The 24874-nt window shown below is 57.4% G+C and overlaps 4 protein-coding genes across 4 annotated transcripts; 2 read left to right on the top strand and 2 right to left on the bottom strand.

Moving 5' to 3' along the window:
- Window positions 1–362: 362 nt before the first annotated feature.
- Window positions 363–2513, top strand: BESB_004050 (uncharacterized protein; the record flags this gene model as incomplete). Its single annotated transcript, XM_029359160.1, has 1 exon — window positions 363–2513. The coding sequence occupies one exon, from the start codon at window positions 363–365 to the stop codon at window positions 2511–2513; it is 2151 nt and encodes a 716-aa protein (XP_029222073.1).
- A 4361-nt stretch (window positions 2514–6874) lies between these two features.
- BESB_004040 (putative proteasome subunit alpha type 5-2) lies at window positions 6875–11081 on the top strand (the record flags this gene model as incomplete). Its single annotated transcript, XM_029359159.1, has 8 exons — window positions 6875–6888; window positions 7837–7883; window positions 8050–8314; window positions 8648–8763; window positions 9152–9262; window positions 9875–9973; window positions 10485–10584; window positions 10985–11081. 8 exons carry the CDS (start codon window positions 6875–6877, stop codon window positions 11079–11081), a joined length of 849 nt encoding a protein of 282 aa, XP_029222072.1.
- A 1616-nt stretch (window positions 11082–12697) lies between these two features.
- On the bottom strand, window positions 12698–13237 carry BESB_004030 (uncharacterized protein; the record flags this gene model as incomplete). The annotated part of the gene is made up of 1 exon (XM_029359158.1): window positions 12698–13237. The coding sequence occupies one exon, from the start codon at window positions 13235–13237 to the stop codon at window positions 12698–12700; it is 540 nt and encodes a 179-aa protein (XP_029222071.1).
- A 1708-nt stretch (window positions 13238–14945) lies between these two features.
- BESB_004020 (uncharacterized protein) lies at window positions 14946–24060 on the bottom strand (the record flags this gene model as incomplete). The annotated part of the gene is made up of 14 exons (XM_029359157.1): window positions 14946–15119; window positions 15770–15913; window positions 16083–16206; window positions 16421–16487; window positions 16907–17004; window positions 17432–18408; window positions 18957–19115; window positions 19611–19799; window positions 20466–20586; window positions 21052–21350; window positions 21650–21907; window positions 22329–22421; window positions 22899–23080; window positions 23244–24060. The coding sequence occupies 14 exons, from the start codon at window positions 24058–24060 to the stop codon at window positions 14946–14948; spliced, it is 3702 nt and encodes a 1233-aa protein (XP_029222070.1).
- Between the last annotated feature and the right edge of the window lie 814 nt (window positions 24061–24874).

Here is a 24874-nt window from a genome sequence, read left to right as displayed (position 1 = left end):
TTCTTCCGAAGTCGCTTGGCATTTGCGCCACGCCCAGTGTATCGCTCGCGATACGACGCAGCGGCGGCAACGCGCGTAGGTCTTCACTCTCCGTTCTCCTCTTCATTCTGTTTGACCGTACGGGGTGCGGCGCGTGTCCCTATTCGTTTGTCTGTGCTCGCCTCTAGGGACATCGCGCACGTCGCTGTCCCTTCGCCCTCTGTTCCTTCACGTCTGGCGTCCTCCTCCTGGTTGCCTAAGTCTCGACTTCTTCCCCATTCTCCGCTCTCTGTTCTTCAGTGCTGAGCCTCGCGCTTCTCGAGAGAGGGTGTCATAAGCTTGCGCGTGGACACCGTGTTGCTTTTTTCGGCTGTTGCTGCAGGATGGCGGGAGTAGAGAGCGCCGAGGACCCCGGTCAGGCCTCCAGTCGTCACTCTGCGCGTCCCTCAGACGCTTCACTGCAACGCACATGTGCTCCGCCGCATCCTCCCCGCCCGTTTGGTGCGCCTGGTGCGGCGCCTTCTGCGGGCGTCGCCCTCAAACGTCGGCGGCGCTTCGGAGTCTCGGCGTGTCTGCATGCACTTCGGGGCACGTTGCCGCGCAACGACCTGCCGGGGGCGAACCAGAAAACGCCTTTGGGACTGAATCGCTACGTTCTGCTGCTCGTCTACGTCCTTTATGTCACGTGTACCGGCGTTTTCTTCCACGGTTGGCCTGCGGTTGCCTTGCTGATCTTTCAGAACGAGGGCTTCCAGAGTCTGTGTGCACGCGACCCGGAGACTGGCGACTACGTTGAAGACAGGCGCGTCGAGGGGAAGCCGTATATCTGCGACAACCAGGATGCAGCCGTGCAGAAGCTGTACACCATGACAAGCGCCATCTGCAGCACCATGTGTGCGTTCGCGGGTGCGCTCCTGGACTACGCGGGGCCTCGGTGGACAGCGGTTCTGGGGCAGACAGGGAATTTCCTCGGCTGGCTGTGTCTGTCCTTCTCGTATCGGTCCGACGCGTTCTACTACGTCGGCTTGACGCTGATTGCACTGGGTGCGGACACTGCATTCCTGCCAACCTTCTCCCTCACGCGCCTCTTCCCCGGCTCCGGCGGGCTCATCCTCACCATCCTCGGGTCTGCGGTCTCCGCGAGCTACGCGCTCCCGCTCATTCTGAACGCAGTCATCGAGGCCTACAGATTCTCTTTCCAGTCCGTCGCGCTCGTCTATGCGTGCATGTGCCCGCTCATGTGCATCCTCATCGCCTTGGTGCTCATGCCGCGCAACGGCTTCGTCGCGATGCCCGAGGAGCCTGATCCGGGCGAGGAGACTTACAGCCCCCCAGTTGGGCGCCGCGGAGACGCGCTGCACGGAGACCAAGACGGTGAGCGCGACACGAGCTCCTGCGACGGCGGGAAGGCCGTTGAACTCGAAGCGGGGATAAGCGGCGCAGCGGCGCAACAGGAAAGCGTGAGCGCCTCTCGGCTCGACGCGGGGCGGATCTCATCCGCGGATCGCGGAGGCATTGCGGCTGAAGCGCGTCTGTTGCAGCAGGCATCCTCCTCGAGCGACACGCGCCTCCATGGAGGTGAATCGTCCACGGCCGCTGCGGAGGGCGCGGGGAGAAGTGGATACGGTCAGAAGGGCACCACTGAGTGCGAGCGTCAGGCGGGGGTTTCCGGGAATAGAGAGGGAAGCTGGGTGCGGCAGGCTTTGAACAGCTGCGGCGGGCCTCGCATGCAGCTTTTCTACCGCCAGTTTCTCTCCGAGAGGTATGCACTGATTGTGCTGTATAAGGTGGGCGTGGTCCTGACGGCGGCGTATTTCCAGCAGGCCTCGCGCCGACTTTTTAGCGAGGACGTGGTTCACATTCGGGGTGTCATACTTCCGTTCGCCTTCATTCCGTGCATCCTGCTGGGCAAGCTGGCGGACGTGATTGGCATCTGCCGCGTTCTCTTTCTCATGGTCTTCTTCGGCGTAGGCATGTACGGCTTTTCGCTGTCGTCCAGCTTCGTGTGCGGCTGCATCTCCGTCGTACTCTTCATGTTTTATATGAGTCTTTACTCCAGCCAGGTCTTCGTTTACGTCGAAAGCACCTTCTCGCCCGACGACTTTGGGAAGCTGGGCGGCCTCACGCTCATGATAGGGGGTCTCCTGATGCTTGTGATGAATCCGCTGTATGTGCACGTCACGCTCCGGATGAGCAGGGGCGACCCCTTCTCGATGCAGATTGCCATGCTCGCGGTGCTTGCCCTCCAGTTCGTCTGGATATCTCGCCTCTACATCCTGTGGAAAAGAGATCCTCATCCGTTTGAGCCCCTGAAGGCCACGCACGTGGCGGGCCTGCAGAAGGTTCGCGTCCACAGCGACGACCAAATTCGCGTGGCGGATGGCGGAGCGGAGGCAAGACAGCCAGACAGGATCACTGCGGCGAGAAACGCAGATCTCGGGAATGCGGGCCTCGAAGAGATGCAATTCGCTGACGGCACAACAAAGGCAGAGCTACCGGCTGGAGCTCGCCAGGCCGAAGCAGCGGCGGACTGAGGGCGAGCCGCACATTCTTTTAGCGCGCTGTTGGGGGACGCATGAGGGAAGGCTACATCTCCGTGGACGCCACGCAGATGAGACGCGCTGTTGATGGTGGGCTGCACGTGGGACGGGGGTGTAGCCCGTCGGCTACCGTGAAAGCAAAGAGAGATGGGTTTGACTTCGACGGGGACCTGATTTCTGTACGCCCTAGGGCGAAGTTGCTCCCGATTCGGTATCAGCCGGACCGGGGGGGGGGGCGGGCCAGCGACGGCCTCTGTGTGGGATGTGGCCTGCACACCCCCCCGGCGGCTCTCTCGTCGAAGTATTGGTTGTGTCAAGGCACTCCATGTGGCACCACGCAGACAGGATCGTGGATAGTGGGCGAGCTGCCGTGCTGCCGAATTCGAGCGCAGCTGGCACCGAGGTTCAATTTTTTCTCAGCGAGTCTGCGGGAGGAAGGGGCCTGGAGGAGAGCGCGACGTCTCTGCCTTCGCGGCCTGCGCGTAAGGTGGATCAGAATGGTGACTCGCTGCGGCTGCTCCGGTTTTCCAGGTTTGGAGGCGCGTTTCCCACACTGCTCATCCCGCAGAGTCTTTCTGTGTCAGCGCGGTTTGGGTGAAGCGTGCCCGCGTCCACGTCGCGCGCTATCTTCTTCGCATGAGTGACCGAACTCGACGGCAGCCTGTAGACGCGTGCTGTGTTAGTTTTTTCCTCTGCGAGACCTAGGAAGGCGCTGTTTGCTAGGATCAGTTTTTTCTGTGGGGAGGCTCGAGCTTTAGGAAATCCATGTTTTTGGCGGGAGAAGGGAGGCGGCAGCCTGCAAAGGCGAGGGAGAGGAGAGTTGCGCATCAGAACTTTGAATCATCGAGCGTTTCCCCCAACTGCGTTGTATAGTGGCCCGAGCCGGCGTCTGGTCCTAGAGATTCGGGGAAAGCGACCGTCAGCTGTCTTTGTGTCTGTGAAGGACTTTGTTTGCTTTGGCTCCGTGCGCCCGTCCCGACTGTTCCGGCCGAGGTCACAGACGGTGATCTCATGTGCCTGCGTAGAAGATTTTTCAACTCGGCTGTGGACTGGCAGCCGCTGCATCTGGTGTCATGCGCGACTCTGGAGAAGTTATTTGTAGTGTCGATCATCGGAGTAGTGTCGATCATCGGAGGGCGAACAGATTGTGTCATGTGCCGCGGCGGCCGACGCCGTCGGGAACCGCGTTTTTGTGTTTCCCCTGCATACATAGGAAGAACAGGTTCTTGTAGCTTTTCAGGGTTTGAGTTTTCGCGGGTTGCTCTCCGAAAGCTTAAGCGCCAGGCAGATTTGTATTAATGGGCGCCGTCACATGCATGCGTATGCTGCACGCCAGTTGGCAGGCCGTGCTCGCCTCACGGCTGACTTTTCAAGTGCCTGTCTGCGTATTTGGTCTCTCGAGATTCCACCGTCGGGCGGAATGGGGACTCGAACGATTCGTAGTCGCCAGGGGCCACGTAACGAGACAAGACGCAGGACGGACTCGGTCGCGCCGCGTCAGTGCGTCGAGGGAAAATGCTTTCAGTTCGTCCTCGATAATCCGCGTGTGCACCGCAGGAGAGGCACGGCCTCCGGAGACTTCTGTGGCGGCAGGCCGATGCCGTAGATTTCGTGTGTTGCCTGTGGCCATGGAAAGGCAGTAGGAAATGTAGGGCAGAAGCCAGCGCGCGAACGCCGCAGTGTTGTGCGTGGAAGGCGTTGTATCTTGTTTGGGGAGTCCGTGACTGTCAAATCGAGGTGCCGCTTTTTGTTCGCTTCTTCATCGGGAGTGGAAGCCGCAGCCACGTGTGAAAGCCGGTTCACCGAGTTCTGCCAGCGTTTGCCTCGCTTGTGCCCGCACGCCTTTCCCTAAGAAGAAAAAAAGGGGGGGGGGTGGCGGCAAGGCGCGCAGTGCAAGACTGGCACTGGGATGCTGATTCACCCCTCGCGTCGGCGCCCCCCGCGTACACCATCTCAGAGCTCCTGAAGGTGCTCAGCTCCTGTGTGTGTTTCTCCAGGTGCGTCTTGACGCGTGGTGCACAGGATCGTGTGCATGTGTGTCTGTCGCATGTCTGCATCAGTGATTGGTTTTCATAGAGAAGTGTCGCTAATACGCTGCTTGCTTGCAGCGAGATTTTGTGGGGTTTCTGCACAGTTGTACCGGCAATGCACCGTATAGAGAGCGGTTTGTATTGGTGACCGAGTTTTTTGTTGCCCGCTTTATTTCCGAACTGTATCTCTGCAGATTTTTTCATCGTGAAGTTGCCTGTTCTAACAAATCGGAGTCAGGCTCAATGTAAAGCTCATGCGCCGATACACTCAGTCGGTTGTGCAGGCTACTCGCTGGATTTTTGGCGGGTGTGCCACGGGTTCCCAACGTAGTCCACGGGTTCAGAGATTTATTGAAAAACGCAAATATGTTTACAGAACGAATGTACCCCATAACATGCCGGTAAAACGTCCGAGCATGGAGCACTTGAGACTTCGTGGGCGCCCACGTGTGTGCGAGCCGCTGTACGTAGGCTGCAACGCAGATGTTGATCCATGTTGAATTCAGGGAGCTCACGTAGGTTGCTTGTCGGATTTTCGGCGTTACTGTATCCGCAGGTTTCCTGCGCCCACCCCGTGTTCCAAGACCAGGAACGGGGATTCCACGCTTGGAAGCTGCGAATCGGTACGCGCAAGGTGTACTGAGGAATGTAGATGGGACACAGACCGCATCCACTACGAGCAGCTTGAAACGCAGACGGGTGAACCGGGGAATTGGCAGTGGTAGTTCATCCGCACACGATATAGTGTGCGACTTCCCGATAGTTAAATCCACCGTTTTTTCCTTTTGCTGAAGGCATGCATATCTAACCCACAATACCTCTTGCTTCTTGGACGTCATCCGCTTTCGTGCCGTTTCGCGGTTTACATATTTGGTCCCATGGGTGTTAAAGTTAGCCCTGGCAGACTGTCACGTTGCTTCTGCTAGCTATTGTGTGTTGTTGAGACTCGTCTCGCGGTTGAAAACTCTTAATTTCCGCTGCTGGCCTTCGACACAACTGAGACCGATGACAAGGTTTGCTGCGTTACGCAAAAAATCCTCAGGAATCATGAGGCCTCATCATCACTGAAGTGTCAGCTGTGTTAGCTACAAGTTGCAGCTGGATGGTCTGAGCGAAGAAATTGGAAGTCAAGCATTCACTCGAGCACTCGCGTTAACGAAATTTACCGCTGCACAGCAGAGGTTCGCGCGGCGGCCATCAGCGCTTCCGTATATAAGATTTGCAAGAAGCCCTTTGCCACCAGAGAGCCTCCCACCACAGTGTGTGGTATTCTAGCGGCTCCGTACACACGGGGTGGCATTCATAGACGCTTTCAACAACTTAAAGCGGTACCGTGGTCTTTGTCAGCACAAAGAAACCTGTGCTGAAGGGCCGGAGGCACTACTCACACCGGCGGGACTGGAAAATTGCAAATTTTGGTGACTACGCAGCTACATTGCTATCTGCCAGATACAGGTAGTGTATAGTCTAGCCCAAACAGCACATCTTTTCTCCAGCACTCCGCAGGCAGACTGGCGCCTCCAGTTTCTGCCTTTGCAGCTCGTGAGACGGTGCGTGCCGCCCGCCGTACCTTCTCACAAGGCGACTGCACTTGGCGACATTATTTCCCTCAACGATGAAGATGCCGGTGCACGAATTTTTCACATTGCATGCAGTATATTGCGGTACTCATCGCCCTGTCTGTCGTCCGTGGCTGGGCTCAACGTTTTTGTCCTGGTATACCGCATGCACATGTGAAAAAATAGAGCCAGAGGGGTGTGCCACCAATCTGTGGACGGGAGGCCTCTCTGTGTGCGTGCTTGCCGTTCGCTTTTTCTCTGCAGTGGTCGAGACAAGCGGACGCTTCCTCGTGCGCGCCAAGCATTCGCTTTCTTTTGTCTGTTAGACACAGAGACTATCGCAGTCGGGAAGATCCACAAGTTGTATCAGCGTCAGGGATCCTTGCGGCAGGGCTTCGAAGGAATCCGTGCCAGGCGTCGGCTCCTGAATCGCTGTACGACCCACGACGTCTCTCCTCAAACTTTTAGTTCCCGTTCGGTTGTTTAATGCTCCTGTCTTTTCGTTTTTTTCGCTTTCCACTCGTTTGAGAGTTACTTGTCTTCGCGTGGCGCTCAGTGTGTGGCAGGCTTGCCGCCCTTTTGCGACTCCGACGGGCGTGTCGGTCTTGAAAAGCCACCTCCCCCGCTTCGCTCTGTTTTTCTCCCGTCTTTTTCTTTCTTCGGCTTTCTTTGTTTGTTTCCCGCCCCCTCTGTTTGCTTCAAGTCCTCGACTGGGTCTCTTCTACCAACCCTTCTTCCCTCCGTCTTCCTCTAGCCTTCCGCCACGATGTTTTCCACTAGGTAAGCGAGCACTGGGTCCTCTGAGAGGTGTCTTCCTTCTGAAAGTCCTCCTCGAGCTGCTTCACAACTCGAATCCCTCTGTTGTAGAGCGCCAGGCGGAAATGGCGCTCGTCTTTTACCTGTCGGCGCCCCTCTCCGCTGCCCTAGACTTGTTGCCCAAGGCTTCACCGGCCGCGGAGACTGTCCGCCGAAGAACTTCACAGAGCCCCGACTGCCATCGCAAAGCGAGACTCCACAGAGAAAGGGAGAAGAGGAAGCAGGCTCCTACTGTTTCAGCTAAGAAGGGGGGGGCAGGGGGGGGGCATGAGGTGGCGACTGGTCGTTGCACGCCACTGGAAGTGACATGCGACGTGATGTAACTGCAAAGAAGCCTAGGCATCGAGAAGCAGGAGGGGGAGAAGACAGACGCTGTGTTGCCAGTCTTTGCTGTTTGCCGCCTTCTATTTCCTTAGCTTCCTCTCGGCTGGCCTTCTTCCTTCTGCTTTCGATCGATTCCCGATCGTTGGGTCGTACCGTCTGTGTCGCTCGCATTCTGTTCTTTCTGTCGCGTAGATGGCGGAGGTGTATTTTTCATGAAGTACTCACCAATTTCTTGTTACACTCCTTCGTTGTCCTCCGTTGCCAATTCTGGGATCTGGGGGTGACTGTCGGCGTTGCGGTCCGCCCGACGGCTGACTCTACAGCGGGCGCCGATTTCTTTCGCTGCGACGCTGCCTCCCGCGGGTCAACGCTGTTATGTAGCGTGTCTCTACGGTCCGAACTTCAGCCACGGAAACGGGGCGTTTACCCTCGAGGAGACTCACCTCCGCTGCGCGGAAACACTACCCCGCCCGGTCCACTGCTCTCCGCATGTGTATGCACGCCTGTGCTGCCTGTGACGTGTACATACGCGTGAGTCTAGCATAGAGAGTAACGAGCGTAACTGCATGCGTGCGATTCTGTCTAGAGTGCCTGCCTCGTGGACGGCCTCGCGCGCGTCCATGACCTCCTGGAACGTGAGCCGCGGCGCCTTCCTCCCTCAGTATCTGGCACCATACAGGCATACACCTGGATCTATAGGTGTATGCGTTTAAGTGCTTTTTTGCGATTGTGTGGGCGTTTCCAGAGCGTCTGCTCTTTACATCTTCGCGCAAATCTGCATCTCTTCGCAATGCGCGTGAGAATGTTTTGTGTCTGTCCGCAGGAGCGAATACGATCGAGGGGTGAACACCTTCTCGCCTGAAGGCCGTTTGTTTCAAGTCGAATATGCACTTGGCGCTATTAAGCTGGGCAGCACTGCTGTGGGCGTCCAGACCAAGGATGGCGTCATCCTCGCATCCGAGCGGAGAATCACGTCCTGCCTTCTGGATCACCGCTCGATTCAGAAAATTGTTGAAATCGATAGCCACATTGCCTGCGCCATGAGTGGCCTTATCGCCGATGCCAGGTACGGTAGACGGAAAACGTCAAGAAGATAGGAGAAGAACACGAGAGAGCCTCTGATCTCGGCCGTTCGCCTGAGGCGCCTCTGACATCCCACACACCGGCGGTGAGGCGTGCGGAGAGGAACGGCTCCAGACGGTGCGCCGCCGGCGCGGCTTTGTGGCCTTCGCGCAGCAGTCCCGCGCGCCGTATGGAGTCTTCTCCTGCGAGGCACCCTAGAGGCTGCTGATTCACCCAAGGGGGGGGGGGGGGCGTGCACGCTGCGTGCGTAGTTTCAGCTGCAGAGCTGCAGAGCTGCGCGCGAAGGTGCGGCGTGCGGAACTTCTCTCTGTCTCAGGACGCTTATCGATCACGCCCGCGTCGAGTGCGCGAACCATTTTTTCACCTACAACGAGAAGATGTCCATCCACAGCTGCATCGACTCCGTCGCGGATCTCGCCCTAGACTTCTCCGGTACGCGAATCAGCAAGCGAGCCAGAACGCGGGGAAGCAGAGCAGCACACAGTCACACACGAGGAGCCCGAAAGCGAGCGAGCAGGCCTCTCTTGTCTGATTGACTCTGAAGCAAGCGCATCCTTCCTGCCACGCCGCTGTCCGGTCGCTGGCCGCGGGACTCCCTCAGGTGGATCCATATGCATATACGTTTTCCACTAATTATGAACAGATATATATATATATATATATTTGTGTGGATGAGGGCGCAGATGTGCAGCGGCGCAGAGAGGCCTCTGGAGGTCGAGTTTCAGCGTGCGTTTCCACGTCTTTTTGGAGTCTCCGCCCGTCCGATCCCGAGAGCTTGCAGTTGCAGAAGTGCTTTTTCTGGTCGCTTTTCTCTCTTTAGATGTTAGCGACGGCCGCAGAAAGAAAACGATGAGCCGTCCGTTCGGCGTCGCGCTGCTCGTGGCTGGCGTCGATGACCAGGGGCCTTCCCTCTGGTGTGCGGATCCGTCGGGTGAGTCTTTTCAAACAAACTTGAAGCTTCGTAGATAGCGCGTCTCATTGCGGATGGCGTTGCAACGCCCACGTGCACATGGGGAAGGTACCTCGTGCGTTGACCCGGCGCGCACGCGGGCATGGTGCTCCCCGTTGATGTACGTATGTGCATACAAGTAGAGAAGCACGGCCTGACGTAACTCTTTCGACTGGAGGGCACGCGGCAGGGCGCTCCTGGTTTCCGTTTTCACAGCAAAGGGAAACACAATAACCAGCATATCCACCTCTTTTTATATATGTACCCTTCTATCTATGTATCTCTCTCTAGATCTTTATATCTGTATCTGTATATATATTTATATGTGGTACTCCTGGCGGAAAGCTGCGTTTACTGTTCTCTCGGCGTGAAGTGTAGAAGTATGGTCAGAGTGCCTGGGACCTGCGTCGGCGAGCTGGCCGTAGCCGCGGCGAGTGTTGACAACTCTAGAGCGGGGCGTACCCTGCGTGCATCGTTCCCATCGAATTACGTCTCGATTCTGCCTCTTTCTGCCCTGTCGCTGAGCCTGGTGTTACAACCTCTGGGGGCGTGTCTGTCTACGCGGCTGTCACGTCCGGTCTTCCTGATTCGCAGGCACAGTCACGAAGTACCAGGCTGTCGCCATTGGGTCCGCTCAGGAAGGCGCGGAGACGATGCTTCAGGAGCAGTACAGCCAATCCATGAGCTTCGAGGGTGAGGGCTGCTGAGCTGAGAGCGAGACTCTCAGGCGTCTGGAGGCCTCAGCGCGGAGATCAACGCGCGATGCGGCGCAGAGTGAAAGCGGCGACGGAGAGCCACGGCCGCCACTCCAGCGCGCCTCGAGCGAGCCGACGAACTCAGGCATTCAGACATGATATGCAGTCGGATGCAGATGTGATGCAGGCCCCCGCGCGGCTGCAGTCGAAGCAGGGTGTTGTCGCCAGCCAGACGGATCAGCGCTGCCTCTCCAGCGCCCCGTCTAGATACATATCTGTAACTATGTATAGATACAGGTATCTATATATATGTTTGTATATGTATGTATAGATATATGTATGTATATATGCAATTATATTTATGTATATTGCATTGTGTATCTACACGTATGAACTGAACGCTGTACGCCTATGTCTCGTGTGCGCGTTCGCGCGTCTCTCAGTGCGGAACGGCTTGGGGCGGCTGCGCGGCACACGCGGACTTCTTCTTCGCTTCTTTTTCTGCGCAGATGCTGAGGCTCTTGTCCTCTCGGTGCTGCGGCAAGTCATGGAAGAAAAGCTCAACTGCGACAACGTCGAGGTCGCGTGCGTCAAAACCAGCGACCGCAAGTAAGACGCGCGCGCCTAGGCCCTCCGCTGCGTGCATCTGAGAAGCAAAGCGCCTCTGGGTGAAGACATTTGTATTCGAACATACACGTGTGGATTTACTCGCACAAGGGGTCGGTTGAGGCCCGCTGCGCTGAGAAGTGTGTATCTGCAACATGTTCCTGCCTCCGCCGTGTTACGGTTCCTCTGGTCTGTGACGCACAGAAGACAGCCTTGCGGCTGTGAGGTTTGAAGACGCGTGCATGAACGCCTGCATTCGTATTTCACATTGTACTCTCATATACACTGTAGCCAACGGGTGTTTGCGAGATAGATTGGTAGATAGATAGCCATCCTTTTCGCTGGCGCCCGCAAACGGCCTATGTGTGGGTGAAGAAGGGACTTCGTTTCCTGTTTTTTTCAGGTACCATCAGTACACTTCTGAAGAGCTTCAAGCTTTGATTGACCGTCTCCCCGCGCCGACGCTACCGACAGCGACGGATTTGCCTGCGTCTTCTTGAAGCCTGTTTTTCGTAGTTAACCCCAAATCGGTTGCCTGCTTCCCGTCTCATCTTTTGTTTCCCGCAAGCGTGGCTCGCGTTTCCTCTCAAGGCAGAGAGGAGGTTCGCACTGCATGCCTTCGCCGGGGTCCGCTTCTTGCGAAGTTTGTTGATCCGGTTTTCGGACCGTCTCGTTTTCTTCTCGAATCTGTCTAGATCAAGAAACGGCGTGAGCAAGGTGCGGCCTCGCTCGTTTTTGCGTCTTCCGCCCACCCTCAGTTGTCTGCGTGCACTCACTCAAGCTTCGCGCGTTCGTCGCTGCCGCGTGAACTGTGAGCATCCTTGTTTTTCCCTGCAACACGACCTACTCGAGTGTTGCTAGTGAACGACGGGTGGATACTGGCTCCTCAGTCACACCGAATACCACATCTGCCGTCAAAGACCGTGTCAGTGACACGGGCAGAATTGATGCTTGGAGGCGAAGGGTCAGTCAAACCGTCCCTCGTAGCGGCGGCCTCTCGGGCGTGCGCCTATAGAGTGCCTCGAGTATTGGAGTAGATATGCACAGATGAGACACCTCTCAGGCAATTCAGAAATCAAGCAAACCAGATTCGATCGGCCCCTCCGCCAGACAAAACGGGAGTATTCAAAATATCAGGTCATCGCCTAGCCGCGCAGTCGTCTCTGTAGGCGCCGGGGCCCGACTTCTGCGTTCTGCGATTTTCTATTTACTCCTCTTGAGGCCTCATCCGCTCCATCCTGCCGTTCAGGTCCTCCAAACCTCCTGCCTTCCCGTCGCCTTGTGCGAATACCGCCCCCTCTAGCTGTCAATCTCACACCGAGCGCGACAGCTTCTCATCACAACATACGAGTGGCAGAATCTGTAGCTGTACGTGTTTCGTAACAGGGGAGCGCAGACCAGCGTCCTCAACTGCGTGAGTTTTGCACGGCCCCCGACGCTTCCGCTTCTGTCAAAAGACAATTCAAACAGATCAATACAGCGCGCTCGCACACACGAGGTTCTCGTGCGCGCTGTCACGGATGTCGCATGCGACGGGGCTACAGAGGCGAACAAAGAAGTGGCTTCGCTCTGCCATCTCCCCTCGCCGGAACCGAGCACGCATGCCCTACCTGTCTGTCTCCGAAACCACGGAGTTGCAGTCTACATGCAGCTCTCTGAAGAGCAACGAGGGGGAGAGTTCTGCCGTGGGAATCCCGCAGCCTGTGAAAACGTACGTTCCGTGGTGTCTGGTCCTTGTGTCCGCCGGCGCCACCGCCGAAGTGGAGTCTTTGAGCAAACTATAGCTGCGGCTGTCCACAAAACGGTTATACAGGTACCTTGAGGAGTTCTGCAAACAAACTTTAAAACCATGCGTGACACTCTCCATCCATTGTTCCTCAGAAAAGGCGCCTTGCTGGCCAAACTCGGACTATCAACACGCACATCCACTCCACAAGTTTCGAAGTAGAACGCGAGAACTGCACCCGCCAACGGATCACCAGGTCAACTTTGCTGTATAAGACGGATTATTCCACGAAAGAGGCAGCGACACGCGACCATTTCTGCCGGCCTTCGCAGGTCGACCGGCGCCTTTGCAGGACCAGCTGTCAAGTTCCTGTCCCGCGATACATGTCTTTTAGTTAGTCCCTGTTTCTGCTTCAGCGGCGGCCTCCTGCGCAGCAGACGGCGTCCGCCTCGGTCGTCGCTGAAACTCCGCGGCCATCATCGAGTCCCACGCCCTTCGGTTTCGGCGCGCGCGCTGCATTTCGCTACCGACGTAGACACCCAAGCCGACTGCGGGGGCCGCGAGCAGAGAAAAGAGGAAATTCATGCGCGCGTTGAGTTGAATGCCTTCGGGGTCACTCGGCCGGGGAGACTTGCGAGACAGCGCGAAGAAGCCAAGGGCAGCCAGCAGGGTGGCGAGAGCCAGTTTCGGCGCACTGTGTTTGAGCACTTCTTTGACGGACTGTCCCGGGTAGTTCCGAAGGGAATTGGTCTTCGGACTTGAATCTTCCTCAACGTTCGCACCCACAAACTCTCGTACAGCCGAATCCTGCAGCGCAGCCTCCTTCTCGGGGGCGGCGTCGCCTCCGGGAAGACCTGCGGCGCGCGCCACGCAAACGCAAACGAGCGCGACGGCCGCGAGACCGACGAAAACGGTACGAAATTTCATCATGGTCACGAGGCTTCCACCGAAAAAGAATCTGCTTCCGAACAAACGCTACGGGGTTGAGACAGGAAATTGACACCGAAAAGCGAGGATATGTGGTCTGTGCGAACTGAAAGGGTTCCACCTCACCCACCCGCGTTCTGACCCTCCAGCCGAACCCGCAGCATTGCGTGTCTGGGGACGCGACACCCTGCATGCCTCTCTACGTCTCCTTCCAAGCTCGCATGTTGGACTCGCAGTGCGCATCTGCTCTGCACAGCGTAGCTGCTGCCTACCGCACCAACCGGCAAACAAGAGCTCCGCTCCGTGCTCCACGCTTGTGTCGGTCTCGAGTCACTCTGCAAACCCCGCCAGACGATGAGTGCCGCTGGAAACGGCGAAGGCGTCGCTGCAGAGTGCCCATTCTCAGCGCGGCCGCTGCGCGACTAGACAGACATGTGTCTGCTTCGGGAACAGCGACACCAGAATCCTTTTCGAACCGTCACTGGTATGAGTGCTCACAAAACTCGTATGCAGCCGCCGTCCGCGAGAGCCCTGTGCTTGCATGCTGTCCAGGACGGCCTCACTTTTCAAGATCCACGGTCCTCGCGTAGAAGACACTTCTGCTCAGCACTTGTCTGACTGGATGCAAGCAGCCACTGCCGAGGGTTTGGCGCAGACCCACTTTCATTTCCACCCTGCGGACTGTCGGGAACCCTGCAGTGGGTGTACCTCGCCGCTGAGTCTATTCTCTGCTTCGCACTTCACCACCTCTCAACTCAGCCGTGCAAGGAGTGACCGCGATGGAAAACGACACCCGGTAGCGGAGATCGTCTGACAGCGCTCCAGTTTCCCGTGCTTCGCCGCAATCAAAACGTGCCCCTGGCGGGTTCGACTCTGCTCAGCGGGTCTGCGCTGCGCGGAAATGGCCTTCCTTGAGCTGCCGTTCCTTGCGTCTCGCCTCCTAAGCTTTTTTCCCTCTCGCGTTGGCTTTTAGGGCTCTCTTTTTGCCCCTTCCGCTGCCTGCAGTTCTTCTTTCTGCCTGGATTCCGTATGCATGCGACGCGTGCAATGCGAACCTCCAGTCAAAAGGTAGACAACTCGCTGCGCTAGTCTACACGGTCAGCTGAATGCTCCTAGGCCGTGAAAGGGCGACTCTGAGACATCAAGAAGAGGCAACCAGTCGCCAGACGGGCGCGCCAAAGACCAACGAAACTCAGAAGAAGCAAACGCTGGACACTCGTGTCATACAACTACTGTCTCTAGCGGCGGTGATGAATGCGCCAGCCTGGCTCCGCCGGCGCGTGCCCCCTCCTTCGGGCGGTAGTGGAGGGAAGGTGCCCTCTGATGAAAAGGAGCGTTTTCGGCATTTGTTTTCTGATTCTCGCAGCCACAGGACCGTCAGATCACACGAGGAAAAGAAAAAAGACAGGGGCTCCTACGCAAATTGCACGACGGCGAACACGCACACTAGGGAGAGCCGGATGGCTCGCAGCAGAGGACGAAGCGCAGAACCCAGGAGACGAAGAAACACTCAAAACATCAGCCGTAGGAAATACCTCACAGGGAAGCGCTACCGAAGACAAAAAAGAAAGATTAGCAACAGGCGGCACATCAAACGAAGCCGATTCAGTCCGAAGCACGCGCTGGCGCCACCACAAACTAGACGCGCTGCACGACACCCGCAAAACGCCATGCTTCCTTTGCGGCGGTCTCTCGCTCACGACACGCAGATCTACTCGCCAACCTCCGCCTCCTCTGCATGCAGGCCATCGCGGTCGTCGTCCAGTTCTGCGGCGAGAGGCCCCAGAAGCCCACCGGGCTCGCGGTCCAAAAAGAAAAATTGCGTCTGCACTTGTTTGCTCAAGGCGAGCAGCTGATGGAGGTCGTCAGTCATAGAGTCGCCGATCTGAGATCAAATGCCACATCCCGACGTCCGCAGCGCGCCCTTTCATTGGCGATGCTTTCATCGTATCGTACACGCACTCAGCGAGTTATCGAGAGACGCTCACACGCCCATAACCACGACTTCGCGGTTACAGCGGTCTGCGGTAGATATCTAACGCAACGGTTGTTATCACGAGGAATAAAGAAAAATGTAAAACGTTGTAGGATATCAGCTAAACCTGTAGAAGACATAAAACAATTGCAATATTTTTCAAATAAATTACTTCTAAAAAAAATATATTATCTCTACGCACTCCAGCCCTCGACTACCAGTCAGACGCAGGATCTCGTTTCACTGAATCCACGATTGCCACGTTCTTTCTATCTAGTTGGAATGCGTCATCACCGAGCGAGGCTGCTCTCGCACCTCGAGGGCTTCTCCAGAAAGAGGAGACAGAGAGTCACCTAGCACCATGCTCCCGACTTGTGGCTCGAGCGTGAGAATGCATGCGCGCGATATCAGCGAGCAGAAACACCTTGAACCCCCTGAGGACGCGAGTTTCGAAAAAGGCCGACAGCAGAGCCCTCCGCCTGCCTCGAAGGCAAAGAACGAAGAGAGGCAGCCCAGTCCGGACGCCGCTGTCATAACAAGCTTTTTGCTGAAGCCCGTACCTGCTCCTGAAGCCGCGGAAGATCAACGAAGCGAGCGTAGTCGCGCGCGAGATAGACGAGTCTCGCCTCCAAGGCGATGCGTCGAGGCGCGTGCTCCTCCCGCAGCAGCTCCCGCATGAAGCCAATCAAAATGAAATGGAGGAGCTGCACACAGCGACACATACAAAGAAAAGATGCTGAGGAAACCGAAGAACAGAACGGCCAAGCCACACCACGCTTTCTCCTCATCACAGATCTCTAGATCTCTTCGTACCCCCTTACCCCCCCCCCCCCCACTCCCCCTGCCCCGTCGACGACGCTCGGCTTCACTTACAGTCTGGACTGCGCCGGCGGCCTCAGCTGCAGCAGCCACAGCGGCCTGTCTCTCTTCGCGTTTCTGCTCGTCTTCCTCGTCTGCGCTTCCGCGTGTCTGCACAAGCGCGAGTGCCTTTTCCTTCCTGTAAAAAAAGAGACAAATCGCCAAGTCTCGATTCTGCTCAGTCTCCGTCCCGCGTCGTGCGGGTCAGGAACGCACCGAGCGACGTTTTCCGACTGCCGCTCGTCGGCTGAGGAGGGGAGAACGCCGCACACAAGCGGACGCCTCCGAGGGGCGAGGAAGCCACACACGCATCACAGGAGGCGCAACAAACCCGACAAAAACTGAAAACCTACTTGAGTTCGAAGCCTTCGATGCTAAGCTGAAGGAGAAGATCGAAGAGCTCCATGATGCGGCTGTCGTCTGAAGAACAAGAGAGCCACGCGCACCCAGCCGAAATTGAACCTTCACAGCCTGCGCGAATCCGTTTCGTCGATCATCGCAAGCATCACTGCAGTTTCCTCGTGGCCAAATGGCGCCCTTCTGACGCGGTACGTCTTCCTGCGCGAGTCTGTGAATGAGTCTGCACTGCGTGCGTTCCTTATCTGAATAGGATTTCCTCCGTCTTCGTCTTTGTAGGGCGTCGCATTCCTTTCTTTCCACGTGGATGCTGGTTTTCTGCTGCGTGGTGCCCGTTCTCCTCGTAGGCACATGCTTCTCTTCTGCGCTTGCGTTCGGGCGCTTCTTCTCTATCCAGCGCTGACCGCTTCGCTCACTCAGAGCGGATGCTGTGTCCCTGCCATTTTTCTCTCTTTTGTTTCGCTTCCGCGCTCTCTGCTTACCTCGCTCGGTCGCCGAAAGGGAGTCGAAGACGAAGCGAACGGTGCCTTCCTTCGAAACCACGCCGTAGCGCTCAAAGTGACGTACCGTCAGCACCGTTCTACGCATGACGGCAAAGGGCACACAGCGGCGCAACACCACCCTAAGCACGCGGGCAGGCGCCTCACAACCAACCCGATCTTCAACACTCGCCGAAGCTCTCGTGCACATAAGCATGTATATATATAAATAAATAGATATAGACAGAGATGTATATAGGTAGATATAGACATGTATAGTTGTATGGAATTAGTGGATCATCACGAGGATGGCCCGGTGGCGTTGTGTGAGGTGAACATGCAACACGTGCGCAAGCACAACGGCAAAGCGGGATGTTTTCGATCCGTGGAGCGTGTCCTCTGTGGCGGCAAGCTCCCTCTCTCGCTTGCGAGAGACTCCGTTTTGTCTCGCGCGACGAGGCCGCTTACCCCAAGCCCGGTTCCCTCGACATCCCACCCGGCGCAGAGCTCCTTTGAGCCTCCACTTACTTTTGCCGGGAGTTCTTCCAGAAGTCGAAGATAGCTTTGAGGAAAGCTTCCTCGACTTCCTGCGAGCGGCGCTCTGCCTTGCTCATCTCTGCCTCGTCTCCACGCTCCTCTTCGTCTTCGAGTTCGACGTCGCTCTCGTCGTCAACCTCTCCCGGGCGCTGCGCGTTCTGTGTCTCGAAGTCTGGCGGCTGCATCGCCCGCAGCGCCTTCTTCGTCGCGCCGCGCTTGAGGAACTCGAAGACGGGGAAGTAGTTTGCGACGAGTCTCTCTGAGTGCGTGAGCGTCTTGAGGCCGCGCGTGAGCAGCGCAAAGACGAGAACTTGGGCGAGATCCGTTAGCGACCAGACGTGACCTTCAGCCTCGTCGTCTTCGTAAGGCGTCCGCGCGTCGTCGCCTTCTTCGCGAGGCTCCTCCTCGGCGTCATCGCGGGGCTCGTCCTCCTCTCCGCTGCGCTTCTTCGAAGGCGAGGAAGGCTGGGGAGGGGGTGGGAAGACTCCTGGGCGCTCGCCATCGTGGGAAAAGCCCGGACGTCTCTTCCATGTCTTGCGGTGAAGGCGTCCCCGAAGAAGCCGCGCCAACTCGTAGCGCATCAGATCGCGCTTCTGTTCTTCTGCATCCCTCTCGCTTCGCTCGCGCGTCTCTGCGTCGGCCTCCGCCTCCATCCCCTCTTCCTGCGCAGGCTGGTCACTCCCCCCCGCGCCCGTCTCATCCTCGCTCTGCATGCGCCGCGCCCTGATGTCGCTCTCGGGCGGCGGAGGGATGCCGCCTTCGCGCTTCTTGAAGCTGAAGAGCAACAACTTCTGAACCTCGGAGAACTCAATGTGCCCTGCATAAGAGGTCAGCGTCATCAAACCAACCGGCGGAGGCGGCGCGCCGGGAAACGCGAGGCTCTGCTGCGGCGCCTCTGCTGTGTACGGACACGAGGGGACCGCGTCGGGAGGCGTGTAGGGCAGCACACACTCCGGTAGAAGCTCGAGCTGCAGACACAAAAAACCGACAACACACAGGGCGACTGTCGAAAAAGGAGGCGAGGAGGCCGTGCGAGGGACACGCGCCCGCATACTGCGAGGCCGAAACAAAACAGCGGATCCCCACGAGCTCTCACCGCCGCGCGATGCGAACTGATAGCCGAAGAAACAACAGGCGATGCAGAGAACTTCTTTGCTTGCGCGGAGACTCTCGACAAAAAAAAGCACGAAGTGACAAGATCTCAGCGACCGCAGCACACATGCGAAGTCATTCGTTGCTTCACCTCAAAAGAAACGTGAGCAGACGTTGCGTCGCAGCGCATTCCTTTCTCAGACCGGAAAATGCCCTCTCTTTGCGCAAGGACAAAGCTCGCAGCTGCGGCAAGTCGTGCGCGAGAGCTGAAGCGGCAATCCGCTAAACCAAGCTTTTCAACCAGAAGCCCTTACAAAACGCGATTCGTCGCTTTTGCGGCTCCTCCTCGCAACTGAAAGCCGAGCGCTTCCGCTACAAAACTCGCGAGATGACCGCGCGCGAAACTTTAAGGATGTTAACTCACCAAGTGCGGTCGGTAGCGGAAGCGGAAGGCTTTCTCGAAGGCATGCTGGACGAACACCTTGAGGTACGCCGGTGGAATCGACAGACCGAGCCACTCCTCGAGGAGACTCATCCGCCCTTCCCAGACGTTCAGCCAGTACGCGAAAAAATCCGCGAGGACCTAAACAAAAACAAATAAAAAGACGAATCATGACCGCATTTGTCGCGCCTGCAGGCAGGCAAACGCGTTTCAAATACACACGCCCCCCAACTCACACGCTTACACCCTGCCTTGACGGCCGCCAGCTTCCGAGAAGCCTTTCGAGCCAGTCAGCCGCCTGTTTCGCGTGGACGGGAAAGGCCAGCAGCGACGCGATCGACGCCAGAGCCCGCAGACGCGGAGAGTCATTTCCTCCGCCGCCTTTTCAATTCATCGTAGGGCTCTGTCTCTCGTTGCAATCTCCACGCGTCAGCTCTCTCCTGTCCTCCGCGGCTCCTACATCTGACAGTGAAGTTCCCGCGTTCCTAGCTGAATCTTGTTCCATAACAACGAGGTGTGAGCGGACATGGAAGCACTAATGCAATCCGAAGATTGGAATCCCCACTATTATCTGAGCGTTTTTTCCCTTCTTTCCTTTCGGCGCTCGCGGGTCGCGTCGCCCCCTCAGCTTCTCACCCGCAGCGCCTGGAAGTCAAAGTGGGCTGCGTGCTTCAGCAGCGAGGTCAGCCCTGCCTCTGTGACGCCGACGAGCAAGTTTTGCATTTGACATACGCGATGCAGCACGCGCGTGATGAAGAACGGCGTCTCAGACACGTCGCCAGGCGACGGTGCATGCGGCAGACGCAGCATCGCGCTAAAGAGGCACTGCGCAAACAAGAGAAAACCGAGCCGCAACAACCCCTCCTGATTTCATTGTTACACACCGAGAGCGTGTTTCTGAGATACTGCTAAGTGTAGCGATCTAGCGGTTTATTTTCCAGCAGACACCGCACGGGAGAGGAGCCACGCCTAGAAGACTAGCTCTCTCTTCCCACGTTGCCGCAAACAGCCGCGCGCAGAAAAGGAACTTCACCCACCTGACTCTCTCTCTCAGTGTACCTCTGCCTCGTCTCCCGCGCACGCCTTCAAACATATGCTTACATCTGTAGTTCGGGAATGCGCATGCAGAGAGGCAGCCGCCCGCACAGCCCCCGACGCAGAAAATCACCACTCGATCAACAGATCCCCGTAGAGACATAAACATATGCACTGAGGGAGAGAAAAAGAGAGAGAAAGAAGGCACGCAGGACTCGTTCATCCGCGGCTGTGGCCTCTATACATAAACGCCCGTGCACGGGCGTAGAGCAGAGATATTTGCATACGCACGGGCCTCCTCCTGCGCCCATGCAGTTTAGTATGCACGTGTTTGCGTAGTCAGGAGAAGGGCGCATGCAGGCGCAGGCGCGCTCGATTTCAGAGTCCGCCTGTGTTTCTTTTGCGGTAAGTCTGCAGAAGAGTCTCCTTTCGGCGGTTTTTCGGCGCGCAACGTACCTCAACGAGAACGAATTCGAACTGCTCATGATCGACGGGCACGCGCAGGAGGGCCTCTGCGCACAGGGTGACGTTGTCGCGGAAGTTGCGAAGAATCGTGGAGAAGTGATCTTCGAGGATCCTGAACGAGACGCCGCACGAGCTCTCGAACGAGTTGTAAGGAGGAAAAGTAGACGCGCGAGTCTTTCCGCATAGAACACCCTTCGCACGCTCGCGAAGTGCCAAAAACAATCGCATGCAATCCTCAATGTGTACACGCACATATTCTTCTTTCCGGAGACGTCCTTTCAGCAGACTCGCCGCCTCGCGCGAGTCTCCCTGGCGCACGCGAAGGCGACCATGCATGAAGAGCGGATACACATGCACGGGTAGACGTGCGTGCAATTTGAAAAGTCTCCGTTACCTACGAGAGAATAGAATATGAAACCCCGAAGATTTTTCTGTCTGAATCGACCTTAGATGCACTAAATCACTCTGCCATACTTCTTATGAATACTTGAATTTTTTCAAAATCTACTTTTTTTGAGATCAAAAGGAAAGAAATGGGCGCTCCTTGTGCTTTTCTTCGCTGCGTAGGAGTCAATACCATCTGTCATGGAGGGAGAGCGGAATATCAACTTTTTCGATGGAGACCGGCAGGCGAATGCTGCGCTCGACTGGGAAGGCCTTGACGCTACGCAGGTCGTCAACCGAGAGGGAGAGCGTCGGCGCGACGCAGAGCGGGACGCGCGCGGCTGCGTCGTTCACCGGTTTGAGCAGCGGAAACAGCTCAGGTGACTGGTAAAACCGCAGCGTCGCCTTCGATTTCCAAGACTCCTGCGCACCGAAAAACAGAAGGCCACCCCACAGCTGTACTCCACCACGCGGCTTCGCGCTCAACAGACTCTACCAAACACAAAAACTAGACGCTCAAAACGCTCACACGCCCCCTCTCATCGAAACGGCGCCCTGAGGCTGGCGACGTCGCGAAAGCCGCCGCCAGAAAGTCTGCCTCTAGACCGAAAGGAGCCAAGCGTAGACTAGACTGGGCGCCGCGTCGCGGCCTCGCGGTCGACAAGCACCGCGCAGCGTCTGCGCCACTGGGCGCCACTTGGCGACCGCCGAAGGGCGTCCCCCGCGTCGGAGTCCCGAGCGAACGACCTTGCCCCGGGAAACTCGCGCACGATGCCGCCGCGCCGCCTCACCTGAATCATGCTCGCGATCGCCTCAAAGAGCGAGCTGAGACGCGACTTGTCGAGGCCCAGCGAGACGAGAATTGGGCTGCCTTCCTCGCCCCCGAGCGCGCCTCCTGCGGCCGCGCGAATGGGCGAAGTCGCTTGCTGGAGCAGAAGAACTTCAGCCGAAGGCGACGAGGCGCCAATCTGCTGCGCGAGGGCGAGCACTTCGCCTACGGAGCCCTGCAGCGTCTCCCACGACCGCGCGCTCAGCCACGGAAGCGCAGCCTGGAAAGAAAACAGAAAAATCGAAACGCACCTTGGAACACGAAAAAAAGGCACGGACAGGATTTCTACCTGTTCGTGTGCAAACTGCAGTTGCCATGTAGGCTTATTAGAGACGAGGGCCGGCGCGCTGAGGCGTCGGGGGTCTGCGCCTCGACCCCCGTACGAGTCTCTCGATGTAGATTGACAGGCTGAAGAGCTTGAAGCGAGACAGGCCGCCTCGGCTCTTCATCCGAAGACCTCATTCGCATATTCAAATATAGGATGTCCGACTCCCCGCAAGAGTGACTTTTCTCCTCCCCCGCATGCACAGAACACACGCGGGAAGAGCCGCTGGCGTGCACATCGAATCTCATGTTTTCTTGATGCGTGATTCGAGCGGCTGGTGAGCATCCGCAGGCGGTTCTTGAATTCCTCGACTCACCAAAACAACAAGAAGAATCTGGTCTGTTGTCGCACTCGGCGCAAGCTCCGCACTCATCGAAAGCAGAGCCTTCATCAAGTCGAACACGCTCTCCTGAACGCGAAAATCACAACCCCATACAAACCTGCATCGAGGCGCGATCCACATACAAATATATATAGACAGACAGATAGACACATATTCATATCTAGGTAGAGCGTTCCGCGAATGCATGTGTTGCCACATAGATATATAGATATAGATAGATAGATAGATAAACACAGGGATACGGGGCAACTCCATCTCCGACCTGCCATCAGGAGAGAGAAGCTCCCACGCCACTCAGCGTGGCGTAACACGCGTGTGCATACCCACGGCCAGCAGACGCCTCGCCGACATACGCATATATACACATATATATATATATATATATATATATATATATATCCCAACAAAGAGCGACAGGGCACAAAGACTAGCACGCGTATAAACATACAACAATACATATATATATATATATATGTAAAGGTACATATATGTGGTAAAGCCGTGTAGCTGTTGACGCCGAGTTGCGTGTTTGCGCGCGCGTACTGGAGCAACGACGAAGCTGCCACTGAGCGCGAGAAGAAAGCGGAGAAGCAGCTTTGCATCTGAGAAGTTGCCTTGCTTGATAGCCTCTTCGAAGCGGATGAAGCTTTGCTCCACAATACGCGCGCAGAGCGGCCGCAGGCGACTCTTCTTGTACCACAGCCCGACGAGGCACGCGTAAATGCCTGGAAAAAATTAAAAAAATACATACAAATCGCTGGATTCGAGTACGAGACGATAGAGCCCCGATTCATGCGTGGGTCGCAAGAAGACAAGCGCCGCAGATTCTGCGACGAGAAACGACACCGCGTGCGTGACGCTTCAGTTGCAGCTGGGATGCGCACTCACCGACTTTGAGAGGGAGTTGACTGGCGCAGTCCACGATAAGGGTGACGAGCAAAGTATCGAGGTCTTCATCTTTCTTTTCCTGTGCGCTGGGCTCCATCTCCTTGATGTCGACCGCCATCACCTCGTCGGGCTCGCTCGCGCCGGCGGCGCCCTTTGCCGCGTCCTCGCCCTCGCCCTGAGCCTGTCGGAGTTTGCGCCGGCGTTCCTCTTCGGCGCGATTGGCCTCTTCGCGGGCCTGGACGATGACGTTCTCGGCCTCGCGAGCAAGTTTCTGGATCTGCTGCGGAATGAGGGAGAGCTCGTCGCCAATGGTCACGAAGAGCGCGCGGAGGCACATCCAGCGCTTCTCCTGCGTCGAGAGCTGAGGCGCCTCCTCTTCGCGCCGGCGTAAGCCTCGGCGGCCTTGCTGATGTCCCCACGGCGGCAGATTTCGGTCGTGGCGCCGCTGCGGAAACGCCTCGCCGTCGCCGCGGGCGCGGTGCGGAGACGCGTACGGGTGAGACGGCGCGTGCCCTCTGCGCCGCCGGTCGAGGCCTCCGCGTCCCTGCCTGAACATGTGCGCCCATGCCCCGCGCGACTCGGCTCCCCCCTGCGCGCCGCCCTGCTCGGTCCCGCCGCCTTCGCCCTCGAGACAGGCGCTGTCTCCGTCCGCGCCATCGTGCGGCTGGGCGCCCTCCAGCCCGTCGCCGTTGAGCCCAACTGTCTCCTCGCCCCCTGTCTCCTCGACCGGCGCCTCTTCGCCTCCCAAGGCGGCGTCGGGCGCGCCGCTGGAGGCGTCGCCCTCGTCCTCCAGCGGAGGCGCGTCCCGCAGATCCATGGTGCGCGGGGGAAAGGGCGAGGATGCGAGGCACGAGGAAATCTGGGGGAAGCGACGATGTGGCGAGGATTGTTTCTCGACTCAGAGGGACAAAAACACAGCAACGGAGGGCAGTGCCCGCGAAGACGGAAACGACAGATTGTGCGGCTTCGGGCGCCAGGAAAAGCCCTCGCAGACGCTGGGAACGCGTGAGGAGAGAGGTGAAAAAGGAATGCAGAGAAGAGACTGGAAGGAGTTGAAAGACAGAAAACCGGATGAAGAGGCGAACGTCTGAGTAATGCTTGCGTCAAGGCTCGAAGCGGAGTATATGCTTTTTCCCGTCGGAGCAGCCGCCTCGGACGCGCATGCGCTGGAGGCCGAGGTCCTGAACTTGCCAAGTGAGCAGCCCATGCGCGACACAAAGAAAGACGACAGCTGAGAAGAGGAAATCGTGTCACACAGCAACTGGAGAGGGCCGACTGGATGCACACCTCTCGCAATTGCGCGATGTCTCTTCGAAAAAGCCTTCCGTCGCGTGCGGCTCGGCTTCTCAGTCGGCTCAGGCGTGGAGAAAACTTCCAGCCTTCGTCGAGGCCTCACGTCTTTCTGACCGCTTTCGAGCGAAAGACTCGGAATTTCTTGACGAGTAGCGCGAGTCTCTGCTAGAGAGCGGAAGAGAACTTGAGAACGGCCTTCGGCGCGCTCTGTCTCCTTCCACGCCCTCGCGCTTCTCGTCGACGACTTGCCCTGTGGTGCATGCACGCCTCTCTTCGCAGGTCCGCTCTATTAGCCGATGGATCCTTAGCTCGGCAATCGACTCTGAAGACGCAGCAGA

Source organism: Besnoitia besnoiti, chromosome I (genome assembly GCF_002563875.1).
Source record: "Besnoitia besnoiti strain Bb-Ger1 chromosome I, whole genome shotgun sequence".
In the NCBI taxonomy this organism is placed as follows: domain Eukaryota; phylum Apicomplexa; class Conoidasida; order Eucoccidiorida; family Sarcocystidae; genus Besnoitia; species Besnoitia besnoiti.
The sequence above is the reverse complement of the archived record's forward strand: the minus strand, read 5'-3'. Positions and strand labels throughout refer to the sequence as shown.